Genomic DNA, 20,623 nt, shown 5'->3' on the forward strand with positions numbered 1-20,623 from the left:
AATTTAGAAGCAATGTAAACATATGCAGGTGATAATTTAGAAGCAATGACTTCATAAGAGTAAACTAAATGATAACTGTTTCTAAAAAGTTGCAAAGGTCAATGAGAATGAAATTAAAATATCTTGTAAATTTTCTCTGCGGTACGCGGGCCTCTCACTGTTGTGGCCTCTCCCGTTGCGGAGCACAGGCTCCGGACGCGCAGGCTCAGCGGCCATGGCTCACGGGCCCAGCCGCTCTGCGGCATGTGGGATCTTCCTGGACCGGGGCATGAACCCATGTCTCCTGTATCGGCAGGCGGACTCTCAACCACTGCGCCACCAGGGAAGCCCAAGGCGTTTATTTTAAATTGTATGAAATCATGTCCTTGTAAATGTAAGTTGATAAGTATATGACTGTAAAATATAATTAATGGACTAAATCTTATTTCCAATGGACAGATGGAAGTATTTATAGAATTTATATAGAGATTCAAAACATCCTTCATCACCCCGAGGCAAAAGTGCAGAGCAAGGTGGCCGAATGGGTAAGTGAATTGTAAAATTCCTTTATTGGCTTTAAACCTTTAATCTCTGGAAATCTGGGAAAGACTCTACTGTCTAACTGAATCCACAGATCATACTGAAACATAGATACTGTTCATTATAAATGTATGTATAGATATATAAGTGAGATATTGCACTTTTGAATAGAAAGAGAGATACATTTGAATAAGGACAAGAAACTGAGCCTAATAGACTATTATGTCAAATAAGAAAGGTGCCCCACAAATGGAAAAGTGTTTTGAGAGGTATCTTTATTTACTGTTATATCCATACATTTTCAGCACGTTGTTGTTGTTTTGTTTTTTTTAAAGCAGTGAAAGCAGATTTTATTCAGTAACCACTGACAGTAGGAGAACGTGCTAAGCCCCTTTCTGATTTGTGCAGAGGTGACTGGGGGTTTTAAAGGAACAGTGAAGGTGGAGGGAGGAGGAATGGCAGGGACTTGAACAGAGTCAGGAAAGTAAAAAATTACAAAAAAGTGGGAGGGGTGGTTGGTCCATAAGAAACCCTTCTGGGGTTGCTAACTGGTGCCTATCGAAGTTAAGCTCCCGCCCTCCCACAGAGACTGGGAGATGGGCCCTATCTTCAGGTGTTGGCTGGAACAACCAGTGAAATAATTCATTTGTTCAGCACTGTTTTTAAAAATACATTTCTTATTTTTTTTATTTAATTGAGTGCTTGATTCAAAAACCACTAAGTATAAAAAGATATATCATGAATATCTTTCACCATCCTTGACACTCATCTGCCTGGAGGCTAACCTGTCTGCACAGAAATCACTGTTAGTTTTTCTTGGGTTTTTCAAGAACTTGTTTGTGGATGTAAAAGAAAATGACTATACATTCTTATTTTTTCCTTTTTATATTAAAAGTAGCATATTGCACACACCATTCCACACTGTACTTATTTTTGTTATTGCCAGATTTGCAGTATCAGTACACAGAGACCGTCCTTATTGTTTTTTAAAAAAACAGGGTACAATATTCCATTATGTGGCTCTCTAGTCATTTATTTAACAAGTTTTCTGCTGGTGGATATTTGGGTTATAATTTATTTAACCAGTATTCTATTGGTAAAAATTTTGGTAATTTCCAATTTAAAAAACCCTAAGCATTTTATTTTCTTATTTTTCTTACAAATACAGCCTAAGGATTAAAAAATTTTTCTTCTTCTCTATAACAATATCAAAAATTTAACTTTCCATAAGTTTCTATTTTTTCTATTATTTTATTTCCTATCTACAGCATACTGTGGGACCGTGTACTGTTTTTATGTACTACTACAGTTCAGACAACTTTTGTGAAAAAAGTCATTTGTCATTTGGGTATACATTCTGAAGTAAGAAAAATGGGTTTTCGTACATGGTAGCTGTCTAATAAGTGTGTCCTTGGTAGCAAAAGAAAGTGAAACCGTACAATGAGAGGTAGTGGTGATAATACTTTATACATATATATATATGTTTATATGTAGATAGATATTGATATAGATAGATATTTGAAGAATGGTAGGAAAACATAGTCTTATTTTTAAAGGCAAGAAAGGGCTTTACTGAATGAGTATAATCTTGCATCTTGTTTTCTTTCCAGCATTCTTCTCTCTGCTTTTTTAAAGTCAGAATGTTTTCAAAAGATAAACTTCTATTTTTAAAATTTATTTTATTGAAGTATGGTTGATTTACAATGCTGTGTTAGTCAAAATATAAAATTCTTTATTTTCATTCTCAAAGGAACCACTTCTAATATTATTAATTCTGTAAATTAGCATTCATTGGAAAGTTTGTGCTTTAGACAAGGTATAATTTTACATTTATATTTATTTCATGCATGGTTTTCAACATAACATCATTTTTATCTGAAGCTAAACTTTAATGGACACTTTTCCGTTAAGGTGTAAGATACCAGAGCAGATATTTGATAACAGGAAAATATATTTCAAATTATTACTATTTTATATTATTGTTTCATATTATTACTATCTCATACTGTTTCATATTATTACTATTTATAATTTAAAAATAATTTAATGCTTCTTGCCAGAATTTCCTAGAATTTACATTCATTTTAAAAATGCTTACAAGGAAGACTAAACGTGTGTATGAAACAAGACCTAAAAAACTCTTTGGAGGAGATATATAAGTAAGAGAATTTAGTGTCAGTAAAGAAATGGTGGTCTGTGATTGTATTAGACAATGCATATGGGAGGTTTTTATTTATACTGAGAGGAATCCATTGTTTCATTAAAAAGTCTGGTGCTGAGACCCATAAAAATTTTTAAATGACCACATAACAATTATAACACAGTTCCCCATAATGTTGAACTTTTTTGTTCTTTTAAAGGTTTATATTGTTAACTTATAATTTTTCTTACTACTAATATTCTCCTGAGGTGGTAATTGCTAGAAAAACATATGTTCATGCATTTCAGTGTTTGTTGAATGAAGAATATAGAAGGTGTGTACTGTGCTCATCTTCCCTGTGTACCCTATTGCAGCTAAGTTTTCAGTGTTACAGCTAATTTGAAGGCCCATTACAGAGAAAGCCCTTTATAATATGGGCTAGAGACGAACGTATAGTGTTTGCAGGCAGACGAGACTTGGGTTCCAATCTGGGATCTGCTACTTCTTAGTTGCAGCTTGGTAGAGCTATTTCATCTCTGTGAAGCTCAGTTTCTTCGTGTAATGGGTGGGAGAACAGTGCAGATAATACCCATCTCATTAGTTGTGAGAATGAAGGAAATAACATTTGTAAGGTTCTTGGCATACAGTGATCTAGTAACTGTTATCTGTACTTTCTTTCACTGCTCTAGCTCTTCGGAATTTTCCCAGGGTCTTATTTCAGTAACACTTTATGGGAGAGAAGAAACTGGATTTAAATTTTTTAAAAAAATTATTTAAAAGTATTACTCAAACTTATCCTTTTCTTTTGTATTTTCAGCTCAATTCAACCTTCCAGAATTGGAACTATACTGTTTATGTGGTTAATATCAGGTAAATGACAGAATAAATTGAGAAATAAAAAGTAGTGTCTAATTTAATACTTCTGTCTCCCTCTCTCTCTCTCCCTCTCTCTCTGGTTATTCCTGCACACACATACATGTAAGTACAGACATACACACACACCATATTCATAATCTTTCTAAAACAACTCTATATTATATCATTTCTTTGCACAAAAAGTTTCAATGATGCAGCAATGGTTTTAAAAATTTTGATTGTAGATCCCTATCATTTTTAAAAATGTAGTTTGTACTTCCAAAATATATCTGTGATTTTAAATAAATTGTATATATGCATGTGTGTATATTACTTAACCAATATATTATGTTATAATGTATCATAAACTGAGAGGATAATTAAATATAAATGGAAGTTCTGTTAGTTGCTTCTCACACCCCAGTAGATCATCTAGAGCACCCCCTGGATTGCATGCACCCCAGTTTTGAGACCATTTTTCTACAAGATAAGACATCTACAGTCTGATTGCAACTTGGCTTTTCAAAATTATCTTTCACTAATCTTCTATTTAAACACTCCACTGAATCTCTAGCAGATATTGTCATTCACCTGTCTTCCTCTGCACCTTGTTTTTACAGTTTTATACTTAAATTAGTTTCTAAAGTGTATTTGATGAACCCTAAACATGTTTTCTGTGAACCTAAGAGATGTAATAACACAGAAAAAGGGAGCAAAAAGTCAAATTAGTTCAGGAGCTAAATTATTAAACAAACTGAAGTAAGTTTCTGTATATCCAAGCATCTCAGGTTCTTTCGTGTACTGATATGCATCATATGAATATGAATCTTAGAGAGAGAGAGAAAGCACTTAGCTGTCAAGCTTTATTTGGCCATGGAGCTGTTTTGTCTCAGGCATATGAAAGAACAAGGACCTCAGAGCACACATGTGCAAACAATGACTTAGAATGTCCTTTCTGCCTCTTTCTCTCACGTCCTCAAATTTTGTTGCTGATCCTGCAGTCCTCAAATTTTGTTGTTGATCGTGCAGCAGATGAAGCTGATAATGAATGTACTTATTTGTATTTTTAGTTTTCACCTGAACACTGGAGAGGACAAGATTAAAGTGAGGAGAAGCATTGTGAACGATCAAAGGTAACGCTGACAAAGTCTTGCAGAAAATGTAACATCTTTTCTCTTGCTCTCTGTTTTGACTGTCTGGTAGAGAAATGAAATCAGTGAGGTAGGAGAGAAACATTTCAATCCAGTAGCACATTTAAATTATGTCTTTAGCTCTAGTGGACAGTCTTCTTTTTTTCCTGTAGTTAAAACTGTAGTATAGCAGACTGGGTAGAAATGTACATCTGATAAAAAATAATTCAGAAGTAGAACATTTATTAGTTTTAGTATTTCCAGTTTATGATAACCAATTACCTCTTATTTGAAATTTCAGAGACCTTCAAAGAAAGAAAATAATTATAGTGTTATTTCAAGTAAGGTACTTATGTAAAATAGCATCTAATAATATGGGTAATAGATGCTGAAATATTTTCAGCATCCAAAGCCATCAGCTAATTTTCTGAAGTCTTCATTTTTAAATTTATATCAAGGTCATGACTTATGCAGGCAGGTAATTTAATGGATATGTTCACCATATGTAATAGTTGGCATTTAAAGGCCAACTGTTCTTAAAAAATAATGTAAACTCCTAAATGAAATAAATGTAGTTGTGTTCAGGTAATATATTGCATGTCCGCAGAATAAAAAAATGAGTTGAAAAGCAAAAGTTCACATCTCTTACTCAGTTTCAATTGACTGAATTAATATTATGTATTTACAACTATAATGGTGGAATATATCTATTTTCAGGTGATACATTCTTACTATAAGGAGCTAATAATAAAATTTCATATGAGAGTTGACTAGAGAGCTTTCTTATTTTTTTTCTTTTTCTATTCGGCATTAGAAAAACACGTCTTTAAGGTTATATTTCAAACTTATTTCTGTAAGTATTCAACAGACTGGATTGGGCCATCTGGTTAAGGAAAGTTGTTTTTTATTTTCTGGAATTGTTCCTTTTCCTTTGTGATCTAAAGAACAAATAATGTATTTTAACACTGTATTCTTGATGGTAACAGGACTTTTCTCCTCTATTTAGACAAATAATTTCTTTTTTCCAAACCTTACTGCTAGATCATATTGAGCCTTGAATAATGGATCCAGCAATTATCTGGATCCCTTTGCTGGACACTTTGTCTTGCAGTTGTGGCAGTCCTAGTTCAGGGTATCGTCAATGGTATACCCTCTGCAGAGGGCTCAAACTCAGATTCTAACAGTGCAATTTTATAAGAAGAGCCAAATAACATATTTCTCAGAAGTATAAATATATTAAGCCATTGCTTCTTGGAAGCATAATCATCATCCTCATCCTCACCATCATTGTAACATTCATCGCAGTGTCTCCTTACATTTGCACAGCACTTTATGATTCCAAGCACTGTCACATTCACTGGTTCATTTGCTTCCCTCTCCCAATTACTCCCTGACATAGATAAGGCAGGTAATGTCCTGCCCTTTCAACCAGTGACAAAACTAAGACCCAGTGAATAGCCCAAGATCAACCAACCAATATGAAAAGCCAGGATTTCTGACTTTGTGCTCCCATGCTGTAGTCCCACTTAAAGTGATTCTTCTACTACCTGACAATACTAAAATCAGCCATCATGAATATATGTCAGCACCTTAGAAACTTTTGTTCAAAAAACATTTAAATTCATGGAATCTCAGTTTCCTGTCTGTCAAACCAATGGGTAATTTTACAGAAAATTATAGGGAGAATGAACTTAGACAAAGTATATGGGAAAATCCACACATTTTTTTTTTCTTTGGTATGAACTCCGGCATTGCTTTAAAATTTGTTCTTACTGGCTTTACCACCATTTCTTTCTTTCTGCTCGCTGTTTCTTTTATGTTCATGGATGAACCTTTATAGTCTCTCATAGTTTTTGTCCAAACAACAATCTACTAGTCTTCACACATGCTTTTTTCCCAACCTTTTCTTTCAATTGGGTTGTAACACTTAACACAGACCCTAGCTTTAGATAATGCTATCATACTCTATTACCTAGACAGACAGGAAACCAAAGCTGCAGAGACTGGTTTATTCAAATAAAGAACAATTGATAGTAACAACAGATAGAACTGGACTTTACAGAACCATAAAATAGTTTCAGTTTCCAGGATGAGAGGAAAGCAACACAGATAAGACCTGTGAAAACGCACGGTCATTCTTGAATTGCTGAATTTGGGTCAGTACCATCCACATTGTACTGTGTTCTCAATATTCAAAGGAAGTGAAAGGTCATATTCCCAACTATAAGTTCTCAGTTACTGGAGTGGCAAAGGTTAGTTTCCAACAATAATTTAATCAAAGGATACTTGAACAAATTATTAAGCTATCACAATTCACCATTATATTTCACATCTATGTTTGTCTCATCCTGAAATATGACTCACATATGAACATGAAGCAGTAAATGATTTTAGAGATAAATAGCTTTTCAGAGTGAATTATGAGAATTATGAAGTATGTTGTCCTTGAGATTAGCACAGATAGTTAGGGAAAAAATAGGGCCACTTTTAAATTTCACCTAACCTTGAATAGCAAATATTTCAATTATTTTTCTTTTTTTAAGCATCACAAATATGTTAATACTCTATTTCATTTATACTGATACCCACAGAATTTCATAAATAAAATATGCTACTGCCTCTCCACTGAAGACTTCATAGTAAAACAGTTCTACTGAGTTCACTTGGGCATCTTTTGATTTCTGCTCTTGACTACAGCTGTGATTACAATTGAACAGAAAATTATATTACTTCAAATTGTAGAACCAAAGTTTTGGTGGGGCTTTTAGGATATGTCTCTGCTTCCCATAGAGATATTTTCTTTTTAAAGACATGCAGGGTCAGGCAGTCTATAAACTTCTTCAGTGATATGCTGACCAATCACTGAGTGAATTTCAAGTACTTATTTTGTAACTTTTCAGTGTACAAAGTACTAGTAAATGCTTCCTGGAGATAGAAAATCATTTATCACAATTCTGGAGAAATTGTAATGTATTTGTAAACAAAAACACTTAATAATTTCAAAAGTTAAAAGTTTAATCAGATTAGTTGAAATTCTAATTTTTCTTGAAAAACTTTATTTTTTTGCTTTAAAGAAACAATATGGAATTAACCACAAATATGGCCTTTCTTGCATGTATGCTATAAAACATTACTTAAAAATATTTCTCAAAAGAAATGGGGTGATATGATAGATAATACAGGCAGTATCTTATAAAATCTATTCATATTGAGATTTTTTTTAACATTATAATTTGTGCAGTGGCAGAAGTCTTTGAGTGCCTTGGCATATTTCTTCAGTCACAGCACTTTATGGTCACCCTCTTACTACCATATCCAAATGTTCTATTTTTCCACCCAAAAAACAACCAACTGGTCAATAGCACCAACAACAATTCTATCGGAATTGTTTTCCTAGGTTGGTGATTTTTGCCCTTCTAGTTTACAATGCTACCAACAGTCCTGATTTAGAAGGAAGAACCATTCAGCAGAAGCTCTTAAGAAATAATGAGTCCCTGGATGAGGGCTTGAGGCTACACAGAGTGAACGTGAGGCGACTGGGTAAGTGCCTTTAATTTTTTTATAATATGTGTTTTATGTGACTACTATCCAGGTTTAATTGAAACAACAACAAAAATATTCTTCCTTTGTGTGTTTGCTTATTTAAAGCTATTTTTTTCTGATGATGAAATTCATCCTATTGGTGACATTGTTAATAAATGGGTGACAAGGTTAGCATAAAAGGTAGTACCTTGATACCTGTGAATCCAAGAGAATGAAAGAGGCAGATGAAAGTTTATACCCTATTTTAGGAACCTATTATGAAAATACTAAGAATATGAGCAAAATGCCAAGATAACCTTGAGCAGAATTGGCTTCAACTTTAGGAATAAAGAGAGTGTGTGTGTGTGCATTTGGGATCTCTAATGAGGTAAACCTTATAAAAGACTATTTCTTGTTATAAAACATCCTCTTCTCTTATATTCTCTGTCTCCATTAAAGATACCACTGTCTTTGCTGGAATAGGCCAGAAATCTGGGAGTTATCCTGGACCTAGATTCAGTTCTCACCTGCACGCCATTCACATCCTAAACTCCAGCCACAGGTGTGGTCCTTCGAGCACCTCCCCAAACTTTCAGTGCTCTTTTCTCTGTCTTTGCCCACACTTCTTTCCTCTCCTCTCACTGCCCACCTGATGATCACCTATAATGTATTAAGGACAGTCCAAAGTCACCTCTTCTATGAAGCCTTTTCTGACATCATCATGTACGAATAGATATCACTGTCTTGGAGACTCCACTTCAAGCTGTCCACAGACCTAGAGCACCGTACACATTAGAAGACCCTTGAATTTGACTGGACTTGTTTGTGTTCATATATACATTTTCTTTAAACAGGAATTTCCTCTGGCTTGAGAACACATCTTATTTTTCTAACACCCTCACTTCCTACCTCCCCCCAGCAACCAGCATATCCCCCAGCCCTTAAATACCTGAATAAATAAACGAATGGGGCTTGATGGGCATATTTTAGAAAAGTAAATGATCAGAATATGGATAACAAAAAATAAAGTTATCATTCTAATGTTATGATGACAGTTGATTAGGTATATTAGTAGAGCTCAAAAGAAAGGGAAACTTTGACACATTTCCTTATACACACAGGCAGGAGGTTGAAGTGGGGGAAGCAGCTATTCCTCAGCCTCTAAGAGCAGGATTATGACTGAGGCCAGAATCACAAAGTAATAAAGAAGAAGGCATCTTTGCTTCTGTGAGAAACCACCCATCTCTAATGTGTCAACATACACAGTTACGGTCAGCCCCCCATTTCCACGGGTTCTGCATCTGTAGATTCAACCAACCTTGGATCAAAAATATTTTGGGGGCGCTTCCCTGGTGGCGCAGTGGTTGAGAGTCCGCCTGCCGATGCAGGGGACACGGGTTCGTGCTCCGGTCTGGGAAGGTCCCACATGCCGCGGAACGGCTGGGCCCGTGAGCCATGGCCGCTGAGCCTGCGCGGCCGGAGCCTGTGCTCCATAACAGGAGAGGCCACAACAGTGAGAGGCCCGTGTACCGCAAAAAAAAAAAAAAAAAAATATATTTTGGGGAAAAAGTTCAGAAAGTTCCGGAAATCAAAACTTGAAATATACATTATATTTAAAACTACTTACATAGCTTTTACACAGTATTTGTTATTATAAGTAATCTAACAATGATTTAAAGTATACAGGAGGATGTGCATAGGTTATTGCAAATATTACACCATTTTACACAAGGGACATGAGCTTCCTCGGATTTTGTTATCCTGTGTGTGTGTGTGTGTGTGTTGGGGGGTGTGTTTCCTGGAACCAGTCCCTCGAGGATACTGAGGGATGGATGTATAAGGAACTCGTTGAGGTTAAAGAATGTAAATAATCATTATCGTCATCAACAACAGCAGTTTCTGAGTCTCTGTGGGAAAATGCTTGCTTATTTAATAAACAGAGCTTCTTGGGGATGAACAGAGTACCAACGCTGCCCTTTCACACATCAGGGGCTCCACAGAGAAGGAGCTTGACGAATGGTAGTTTGTATGTGGCAAAGGAGCCTCATGAGGACCAACCTTATCTCTGTCCTCAGAGGCTGAGGAATCCCTGAACAGCTCTGTCTGCATACTTAGACAAGTCATTTATACCACTCAATTTAAATTCTGTACTTTATTATTCTTCTGCAAGTGGCTCTATGAAGAAAAATTTCCACCAATTGGGAAAAAGCCTCAGAATATAAATGGGAAAGTTATTTAAATGTTCAGTTGGTGACTACAATACTGGTTCCCAGTAGTCTTAGTGTAACTTACTATTTTTCAGCACTGAAATACGAGATTTTGTTGTTGCTATTGATATAGTACCTTTATTTTGATTTTTTTAAGTGTAAAATCTGAGTCATTTATGTCATAAAACTCGCCTGGAGAGTTTTCAAACAACAGGTGGGATGATTTGAAGATGAAGGCATGTGTGTAAGATGTGTGGCCTACAGGTGTCTTCTTGTCATTCCCCCAGCAAACTTCCAGGTTAAAGATGCTTTCAGAGCAGCTAGAAAATGTTTCCATAAAATATGCTGGCAACTGAGTGACAACACTATTGAGGCACTGTTTTATAGGCTTTCCCCTTTGAAAAAGATTAAATTACATTTTGAATTTTTCAGGACAGTTTTCATTTTATGTAGTGTTTTTTTAAATAAACCTCTATTTTACTAATTTTATCTACTAATGATTTACGTTAGAATGATATTGTGAGTTTCATGTTTATACTTGCATAAGTGTGTTTTTTTATTTGATAGTTTTGTAACATGTAATTTAAAATATGAAATGTAGTTAACATTTATTTTTCATAACTTCTAAACTTTTACAAATTCTGAACATAAAAACCTAGTATTTTAGGGCCTCCCTGGTGGTGCAGTGGTTGAGAGTCCGCCTGCCGATGCAGGGGATACGGGTTCGTGCCCCGGTCTGGGAGGATCCCATATGCCGCGGAGCGGCTGGGCCCGTGAGCCATGGCCGCTGGGCCTGCGCGTCCGGAGCCTGTGCTCCGCAAGGGGAGAGGCCACAACGGTGAGAGGCCCGTGAACAGCAAAAAAAAAAAAAAAAAAAAAAAAAAACCTAGTATTTTAGTATTGCATGGAATAAATACCTAATTACCGACATTGTTGTTTTGTTCTCATCTTGCACCTCTAATTTCAAAAAATAGGTTAATATTTCTCATATTTTCACATAGGTATATGTCATGATGATGAGGACCCCAAAGGTTATAAATGGCCAGCCATCCAACCTTCTGTATACAATGCTCCCTGTCCAGGGAAGCCGGGCTTCTATGCTTCACGGACATGGTAATACTTTCTTTGTTTTTTAATATTTATTTACTTTATTTATTTATTTGTTTGTGCCTTGTCTTAGTTGCGGCAGGTGGGCTCCTTAGTTGCGGCAGGCAGGCTCCTTAGTTGTAGCATGAGAACTCTTAGTGTGGCATGCGAACTCTTAGTTGCGGCATGCATGTGGGATCTAGTTCCCTGATCAGGGATCGAAACTGGGCCTCATGCATTGGGAGTGCGGAGTCTTATCCACTGTGCCATCTGGGAAGTCCTTGACTCTTGCCAGCAAATTCCATGTAACCTACCTTCCCAGGGTTACAGGTGTTGCACCATAGTTCCCATGCAGTGTATATTAATTGGAAAGAAGGGCGGGAATCTCTGTGTATGTCAAATCCATGTGAGGTAAAGACAAGACAGGTAGGTTACCAAGAAAAGCCTTTTTTATTTTCTCTCCAAGCAACATGCTAACTTAGGCTTCTCCAAAGAAAGACAGAGCAATTTGGAAACCAGAGGGTGGTTCTAGAGTAAAGCACCTTATGTGTGGATGAACAAACTCACAGCCCCATAACATACGCCTGACATTCTGAGTCTTTTTAACTTTTTGGAGTGGTTATTGTTGGAAGGGGAAAGAGACAGTAAAGAGAATAAAGACAAGATCCAGGTTAGGGCAGTCTGCTAGTGGAGACTGTTAGGGTGTGGATTTTTCCTAAATATTGAATGGAAACCTCAGACAGGTTGACTGCAGAGGATTCACCGAATAACAAGTCAGATCTAGTTCCTCACCCTCCACCTTCCTTCAGTTAGAGTTTTCTTGCAGGGAAATTCCGACACTGAAACTCCCCACAGCCAAAGAAAACCTTTGCCCCCACTGCTTGGTTTGACACGTGGTGGAGAGGAAAGAAAGGGGCTTCAGAGCCTTGCGGACATGGATTTGAATTGTACCTCTTCCTGGCTGTGAGACCTTGGAAAATTCCTTGAGTTAGCTAAGTCTATTTCTTCATCTCTAAAATGTGGATTATAATCTGCTTTACAGAGTTAAGGGAAATCAAAATGAGATTTTATCTGGAAAGTTCTTAAAGCAGTATTTGATCCACGTTACCAAGTATGCTTTTAACCTTAGCAATCTGATGTAGCCTAGGTTACAATAGGCTATTGCTAGTATTTTGTTTCCCTGATGCATGCACCTGATTTTTTTTCCAATAAGAACTTTTAATATGAGTTTTATGTCAATGTATTATAGTCTTATCTTCAAATGAAACTTACCTAGATATTAAGGGAAATTCTAAAGCTTATTATTAAGTAATTTTGTCAGCTATAGTGTCATTTATGCCAAATATTTAAAATACCCTTTTTTGTTTGTTTGTTTTATAGTCATCATGACCCTGCCAACACATCTCTAGCCTACTGGGGTCCTCCTGATATCTCCAATTGCTCAAGTAAGTGAGAGATTTGTCTTCAGTTCTCAAAGGCAAAATGAGATGACCTCAAGCTTCATGGTTCTCATCCTCTTCAAACTTGTTCTTCTGTTCTGTGATACCACTGTAATATTAAAAGCTAAGCTAAGGATTGCTTCACTCACTTAAGATAGAAAATACTGTTTTGCCTCATTCTGACTTTCTGTTCTATTCATTCTGTAGGAGTAAAAATAGTAAGAAAATTTTGGAGAAGAGAATATATAAATTGAAATTTATATCAATGTTTTATAGTTCTGTATTTTTTTAAGCAGCAAGTATATACTTATTTAGTGATTCTGGGGGTATCTCTCTTAGAACCATTTGTGAATATTGGTCCCTCCAAGTTATTTACCTAAGTTGCTTAAAAGCACAATTTGTGTTTTACTAAAGAGAGAAATTATTTTCTGAGTATAAAGAAATACTGTTGTCCTGTTAAAATTGTGGTAAGGGGTACACACAGGAAACCTGATTTGCTACTTTACTATGAAGTGAAATACCATACTATGTTTTGGATTCCTGGAAATGCTCATAATACACAGGTAAAACTATATGTTGTTCTTCTGCCATTTTTTAGGTGAAGCAAATGAAGTTGCCAATCAGATTTTAAATTTAACTGGTGATGGGCAGATGTTAAACTCAGCCAATATCACCAGCATCGTAGAACAGGTCAAAAGGATTGTAAATAAAGAAGAAAACATTGATATAACGCTTGGCTCAACTTTAATGAATATATTTTCTAATATCCTAACCAGTCCAGACAGAGACTTGCTTGAGTCTTCTTCTGAGTAAGTTTTTTTTTGTTTGTTTTCTTCTGGAGAGTAAAATTTATTGGATACACATGTTGTTATACAATTTCTCACAGATCTGAATGCTTGGTGCCCAGCTTTCATAATTTAAATCTCTAGAAGATCCATTGATATTTCCCAAGATCATTCACAGAATGAACTTCAAAGTTCTGTTTTTGATTTTTTTTTTTCTGAGAAAATAATTTACAAATTGATTGGGATTGTCGATCTGGATAGATAATATAAATAGTCCCAGAAAGACATAATTGGTATTTCATTTTACATCTGAAAAATGTTAACTGGTGTTAATTCAAAAGATAAACTATTATATATATATATATATATAAATTTATGACACTTCTTTTTGCTTGCAAAGGAGACACTTAGCAAACATTCAGCTCACATGTTTTAGGCATAACTTGGTCACTGTAGGTTACTATTCTACAGACTGTGACACAGAACTGCCACACCTTTGTGACTGTTATACTTCTGAAATGAAAATGCCTAGGGCAGGATGAAATATACCTATTTTTACACAATTCAGTTTGTATCCCATTATTTCAGTTAGCATGTTAGTATTAAGATATTTAATTTTTTCTATTTCCTTCCTTTCAACCAAATTTCTTTGATGAAAATTTTGTCTTTGTTAAAATGTATTCCCTAACTTACCTTATGCACATAACAATTACAAACTTTTTTTACAGGGTCTTGCAATTCAAAAAATACTTTTATCATGTTATTTCCTTTGATTCTCACTCAGTTATGAAGTAGGAAGGGTATTTTTCATATGAGGAAAGAAAGGCTAAAACAGATGTAAAACAGAATATTTGTTTAGGATGACTTAATTGTTGCTTTTCCTTAAAGCATGTATTTCTCTTAAGGATGAATTTATCACCACGATTCAGTGTTTTAACTGATGTTATTGTGGTTTGGGGGAATGTTGTGGGTATTCATGTTAAGATGAAAAAGTTTAAGGACAGTTTTATTTGGTTTGTATTTTGTCCTGCAGGAAATCACATGTGTGCAAGTAACCTAAAATATGTCACTTAACAGTGGTATTATTTGTCATTTCTTTAGAGCTTTAAAAACAATTGATGAATTGGCCTTCAAGATAGACCTACATAGCACATCACATGTGAATATCACAACTCGGAATTTGGCTCTTGGAGTATCATCTGTGTCCCCAGAGACCAATGAAATTTCAAATTTTAGTATTGGTCTTCCAAGCAATAATGAATCATATTTCCAGGTAATAAGCCAGTGGTTTCTTTAATTAATTAGACGAATTAAAATCGCTGATCATCTGCTGGTTGCTACTGCAACGAGATCTTAGTTCCAGGGGTGGAAGGCTAGTCCAAAGTTTGGCTAAAGTTAACAGCAGCAGTAACCATACGGCATGTGGATGCAGAGAGGAGGTGTACTTTCAGTTTACCCTCTACAGGAGGTGATAGTGGAACTAAGCATTAAATTAAGAGTGAGTGCCACCCTATTGAGAGTGGGGTATGGGGAGTTGTTCAATCAGAAGACATTTATTAAGGACCCAAAGGTGGGAAGATGCATGGTATATTCTCTTTGCCAGTGGTTCTCAAACTACATTATAATCACCTGGAGGACTTATCAAAACAGATTGCTGGATCCCATCCCCAGAGATTCTAATTTAGTAGATCTTGAGTGGATCTCCAAAATTTGTGCTTTTAACAAGTTCCCAGATATTGCTGGTACTGCTGGTATGAGGATTGTACTTAGAGAACCAATGGTGTAGAAGGCTAGGAATGGCAGATGATGAGAAGGCTGAACACGAAAGCTGGGGCCTGATTAATGGAGATCCTCTCTGACCTGTTCAAGTGACACTTCAGCAAATAATTTTCAAGTTCCTACTGTGTGCTAGACAGTGTTAGCCACGTGGGCAAATGAAATGATTGAAGCATCACCCTTGACATGGGAGAACACAGACGTGGCGTTTAATGCTTCTTAACTGTGGAGATAAATCAAGATAGAATATTTTTAAAAATCTGAATATAAGGAAGGACTTATTTTTCTACTTTGGACCAAAGGCTCTTTTGGGTAATTCTATTTCACATTTTAAGAGTGAAAATGTGGTCAGCCTCCGTCTCATTTCAAGCCCATTTGCAGGAAAACACCCTTTGGCTTGATCTGTGGGTTCAGTAAAAATGGTACCCAAGAATGTTCAGAAAACTTCAGCTGCTTCCTCTATGCAAAGATACTCATTCTCAGCAATCAAACAAATTAACTCGTCTTTTTTTTTTTTTTTTTTCCTGGTAGTTATTTTTCTGGTAGTGTGTTTTGAGAAAAGCTCAAAATCTATTAAGTGTAAATTTAATTCTTATACTTGAAAATGGCAACTGATTTATAGATTTCTCAGTTTGTGTTTAGTTAAAGTTGGTGCATATCCCGTTTTGCCCCATTTGCAAAATGCGAATGAGATCCAGGCCTTTGTCTGTAAGGGATTCAGCCTTGAGGACAGTGACTGTGGTGGAAGTAAAGGGGAGCCCTAGTCCTGGCCAAGTTGATGCTGGTGGTTGCTCTCCTGTGGAGTAAAGTTATTACTGCAATTTAAATATGATTACTCAACTGACATACTCTGTGTGTATGACAGATGGATTTTGAGAGTGGACAAATGGATCCATTGGCTTCTGTAATTTTGCCTCCAAACTTGCTTGAGAACCTGAGTGAAGAAGATTCTGTATTAGTTAAAAGAGCACAGTTTACTTTCTTCAATAAAACTGGACTTTTCCAGGTAAGAGTTCATTAAATTATTATTTTTGAATCGTAAATTGAGTTTCATTGCTCAAAAGGAAAGATAAAAGTTCAGATTTCTTGAAAGTATATCAAGAGGTATAGAAAAAATTAATCCACAGTATTTTCAAAACTGAAAAATTTTAACATAACTGTTTAAATATTTTATTTTAGATAATTATATGCTTATTAATAGGATGTGTTCATTTAAGGTTTTTAAATAAATCAGATTAAGACTTGCATGATACAATTAGAAATGGAATTTGTGAAGAAGTTATTATTTATTATTTCTTTTGTTAAGTATTTTATGCTCTCCAGCAATTTAGATCTTCAGAGTTAAAGAAATTGTGTGCCAAAGGAAAGATTTTTTTTTTAATTCAGCAGGAAGCACTGTTTACATAATGAGCAGCATTCTTGGCTTTAATCAGTTTTCCCATTAGTATTTCAAATGGCCTTTGGCCTTCCCACATCCCCTGAGTAGGGTGGCATTGTGCTCAGCACATATTATCATTTTTATTGGCATCATTTCCAGATACTAGAAAGTCCCCTGCCAGCAAACACTGGTGACCTCTGGTTGCCTTTGAAAGTACAACTCGTTCTGAGCAGTTTCACCAAGCCCTTTCAATAAAATTTACCTATTAAACTGAAGATACCTGTGTATATCAAACAGTGTGACTTATGTAAGAGAGAACTGCAAGTTTCAAAGCCAGTAGAAATGTTTTTAAAAGACTTGTGCCATACGTCATGTTTAAAGGAATGGCAAAGGAGGCTACAAGGAAGTAAAAGGAGGACCGTGGAATCATTTACAGTCATTAACTCAAAAATTTAAAAATGTTATGAGCAAATGCTTTAAGAACAAGCTATATAAAAATTTTGAGCAGATTAAGAATGTAATTACATGCAATTGCTCTGAAGGATTTAATAGCTACAAACACATAAAACTGCATTTGTTAAAGCTATTTGAGGCTTATAACAATGTCGCCTTTAAAAATAATGCAAGAGAACTTCCCTGACAGTCCAGTGGTTAAGACTCTGTGCTTCCACTGCAGGGGACAGAGGTTTCCCTGGTTGGGGAACTAAGATCCTGCATGCTGTACAATGCAGCCAAAATAATAATAATAATAATAATAATAATACGAAAAATGTAGTAGGTGTTAGATGATGTGAATGGAGGGGAGGAGGCCATTGAGAGGAGAGGTGGAGCCCAGCGGAGGAGTTGGGAGAAGTCTTAGCTTTGTAAGAATCTGTCACAGTTTCATTTTGAGTCTCTTCTCACGCGATCATTTCTTTCTCCTTTGGCATCTCCCAATCAGCGACATTATTAGGAAACATGTGCTTGGTTTTTAAAGTAAATTTATAGCAGAGTGAAAAAAATGTAAGGGTTCTATGGTACTCCCCTCACACAGGGAACAGCATAAGAGTATTTTTAAAGGAAAGGCTGGGTATCCCCAAGCCATAGCCACTTTATTGAGAGAGACCACACAAATGTAATAAAAAACTATATTCTGGATTCTGAGAACTAGGTAGCATTTAAGGAATCCTGTATTATTCCACAACAGCTGATTTATAAGCTGTGGTAGAGAAATTCAGGAGGCTCAACAGGAAACACAAAGGGACGGAGAAAGTGGTGATGGTCTTGCTGGAGAAACAGTCTACTGGTCCCAGTCATTTTGCAGCACAGATTCACTAATTTGATTTCCTGACATCCTTATCTTTGAAGTGGTAGCTACAGATGCCGGCAAGTGTGCAGACAGAGATGGTAAAAGTTCTGGTGGGGCTTTAATCCAGTAGACTTACATTTAGGTTTACGTTAGTAAACACTCAGACTGTTGTCATGGACATGAAAGATGAATTGATTTTTATTTTTCACACCATATTTCCTTGGTACTTCTCTAAAGGAAAACAACTTCATTTAATTTTTAGGATAGGGAAATGATCTAATTATTTCATACTTTTTTATGAGTGTGTATTATTTGTGGGTTTGCATTGTTTCAGATTTTAACTGGCTGGCATCAGCCACCGCAGTGAAGAATGAAGTTTTATGAACATCGTCTTAGAGCGTTGGCTCATACTGTTCCCTCAATGTATTTATTATAATAAGGGAAATAGCAGAGCTCTTTCAGGAAAGCTAGCAATTTGATCTTATAAACAGGATGTTCTATAACTGAAGATCTTAAGTGTAAAAAGTGCTGACAGATTGCTTAGTTTGGAGCACCAAAATAAAATAAAAGTGTGTACTTCTGACTAATACACAATTTTTTTTTCTTTCAAAGGATGTAGGAACCAAGAAAGGCACCTTAGTGAGTTATGTGATGGCATGCAGCATTGGAAACATTACTATCCAGGGTCTGAAGGATCCTGTTCGAATTAAAATCAAGCATACAAGGACTCAGGTAAGGAAAAGCTACAAATAGCCATGGAACAGAGGCAGACTGTTTGATAGCACTCTGGGGCCTTTTTTAAAATATATGATTAGAAGTAACTAGGACTTTTTTTGCAGGGGGCAATTTTCCACAAAGGCAAGACCAGCTAGTCAGGTAGTGCCGTAATGTCGTGGTGCACAGTGGCGGCAGGGCAGGGGCGGGATGGGGGGAGTTAGTCTTGTCTAGGATTCAGTCATCTGAAGGAGAGTAAGAGTGAAGGAAAGGATCACACCTTTTGAGAAACAATGCGTAATTACTTCAGCTAACTTAGATGTAGATGCATGGCACAGTTGTGTCATTAAAGGTTGTGGTTGTCTTTTTAAAGTCAGAGATGACTGAAACTAGGAAAGCAGAAGGGAAATGGGAGAAACAGAAGAGTGCTGACATTTTTTGAGAGCTTAGCAGTTGTCTAAAATCTTGGCAAATGTTGTGCTTTTTTTTTTTTTTTTTTTTTGCTTCATTACCCTTGCTGTCATCTGTTTATTTGATAAAATTATGTGGGGTTCTTATTGTCTTAAATGGCCCAACCACAGTTTTCCCCTGATTTATAGAGGGTCCCAGTCATGATTTGACCATTAGGCAGGCAGGAAGGCAGGCGGGAAGTGAGCTGGCTGATAAGGACTAAGGCTTGGAACTGAAGTCCTCTAAGAATTAGCCCTGCTTTGTCACGAAAACTCTGAGACTTCCCTGTTCTACCCTTTGGCCTCCTTTGTTTCAGCTCCTTCATCTATAAAAAAAAAATTTTATTGTGGTAAAATATACATAACATAAAATTTACTATTTTAACCATTTTTAAGTGTATAGTTCTGCGGAATTAAATACATTCATGTTGTTCTGCAACCATCACTACATCCATCTCCAGAACTTATTCATCTTCCCCAACTGAAACTATGTCCCCATGAAACAACAACTCCCGTCGCCCCTCCCGCAACCCCTGGAAACTGCCATTCTACTGTCTCCATGAATTTGACTACTCTGGTATCTCATATAAGTGGAACCATACAGTATTTGTCCTTTTGTGACTGGTTTATTTCACTTGGTATTTTCAAGTTCCATCCATATTAAAGCATGTGTCAGAATTTCCTTCCTTTTTAAGCCTGGGTAATATTCCATTGCATACACATACACACACACACACTCACACACACACACACACACACACATTTTGTTTATCCATTCATTCATTGTTGGGTACTTTGGCTGTTTCCACCTTTTAGCTATTGTGAATAATGCTGCTGTGAGCATGGTTGTACAAATATCTGTTTGAGTCCCTGCTTTCAGTTCTTTTGGGCATATACCTAGTTATAAAGGAGAGTTTTGAAGATGAAGTGAAATTTTAGTGTAAAGAGCCTTGCTAAATGCTGAGAATTGCACTTTATGATGAGACATAATTAGTAACCTGCAGATAAATGGTAACCTGATTCCTCTGGAGTTATAGTTGATTTCCATTTGAAGTCTGTGAGGGCAAACCCCTAAACTGCCTGCCGTTCTTTGGTCATATTGCCGTGACTAATTATGACCTATTTCTTTGTGAAAACCTTAGCATTTTTACTCTTTGCCATGTTCAAATTGTATGATTTTTCATTTATTTTAAACACAATTTCACATGTTTGTTCTTATGTTAATATAGGAAGTGCCTCATCCCATCTGTGCCTTCTGGGATCTGAACAAAAATGGTAAGTTTTAAAATATTGGCTGTCTTAATAACAACTGAATTTTCAACATTGTTAGACACC

The 20,623-nt window shown here is 36.1% G+C and overlaps 1 protein-coding gene across 1 annotated transcript in view; it reads left to right on the plus strand.

Annotated features, from left to right (window-relative positions):
* The window catches only part of ADGRG6 (adhesion G protein-coupled receptor G6), a gene marked incomplete at both ends in the record, with an annotated part of 124,326 nt that overhangs the window by 75,810 nt on the left and 27,893 nt on the right, over positions 1-20,623 (plus strand). The window contains 11 exon segments of the mRNA XM_079716386.1: positions 439-524; positions 3,477-3,529; positions 4,585-4,647; positions 8,042-8,184; positions 11,375-11,486; positions 12,840-12,904; positions 13,497-13,707; positions 14,785-14,956; positions 16,325-16,465; positions 18,738-18,857; positions 20,518-20,563. Of these exon segments, the coding sequence (XP_079572512.1) occupies positions 439-524; positions 3,477-3,529; positions 4,585-4,647; positions 8,042-8,184; positions 11,375-11,486; positions 12,840-12,904; positions 13,497-13,707; positions 14,785-14,956; positions 16,325-16,465; positions 18,738-18,857; positions 20,518-20,563 (1,212 nt within the window).

This window comes from Hyperoodon ampullatus (genome assembly GCF_949752795.1).
Source record: "Hyperoodon ampullatus genome assembly, chromosome: 12".
In the NCBI taxonomy this organism is placed as follows: Eukaryota; Metazoa; Chordata; class Mammalia; order Artiodactyla; family Ziphiidae; genus Hyperoodon; species Hyperoodon ampullatus.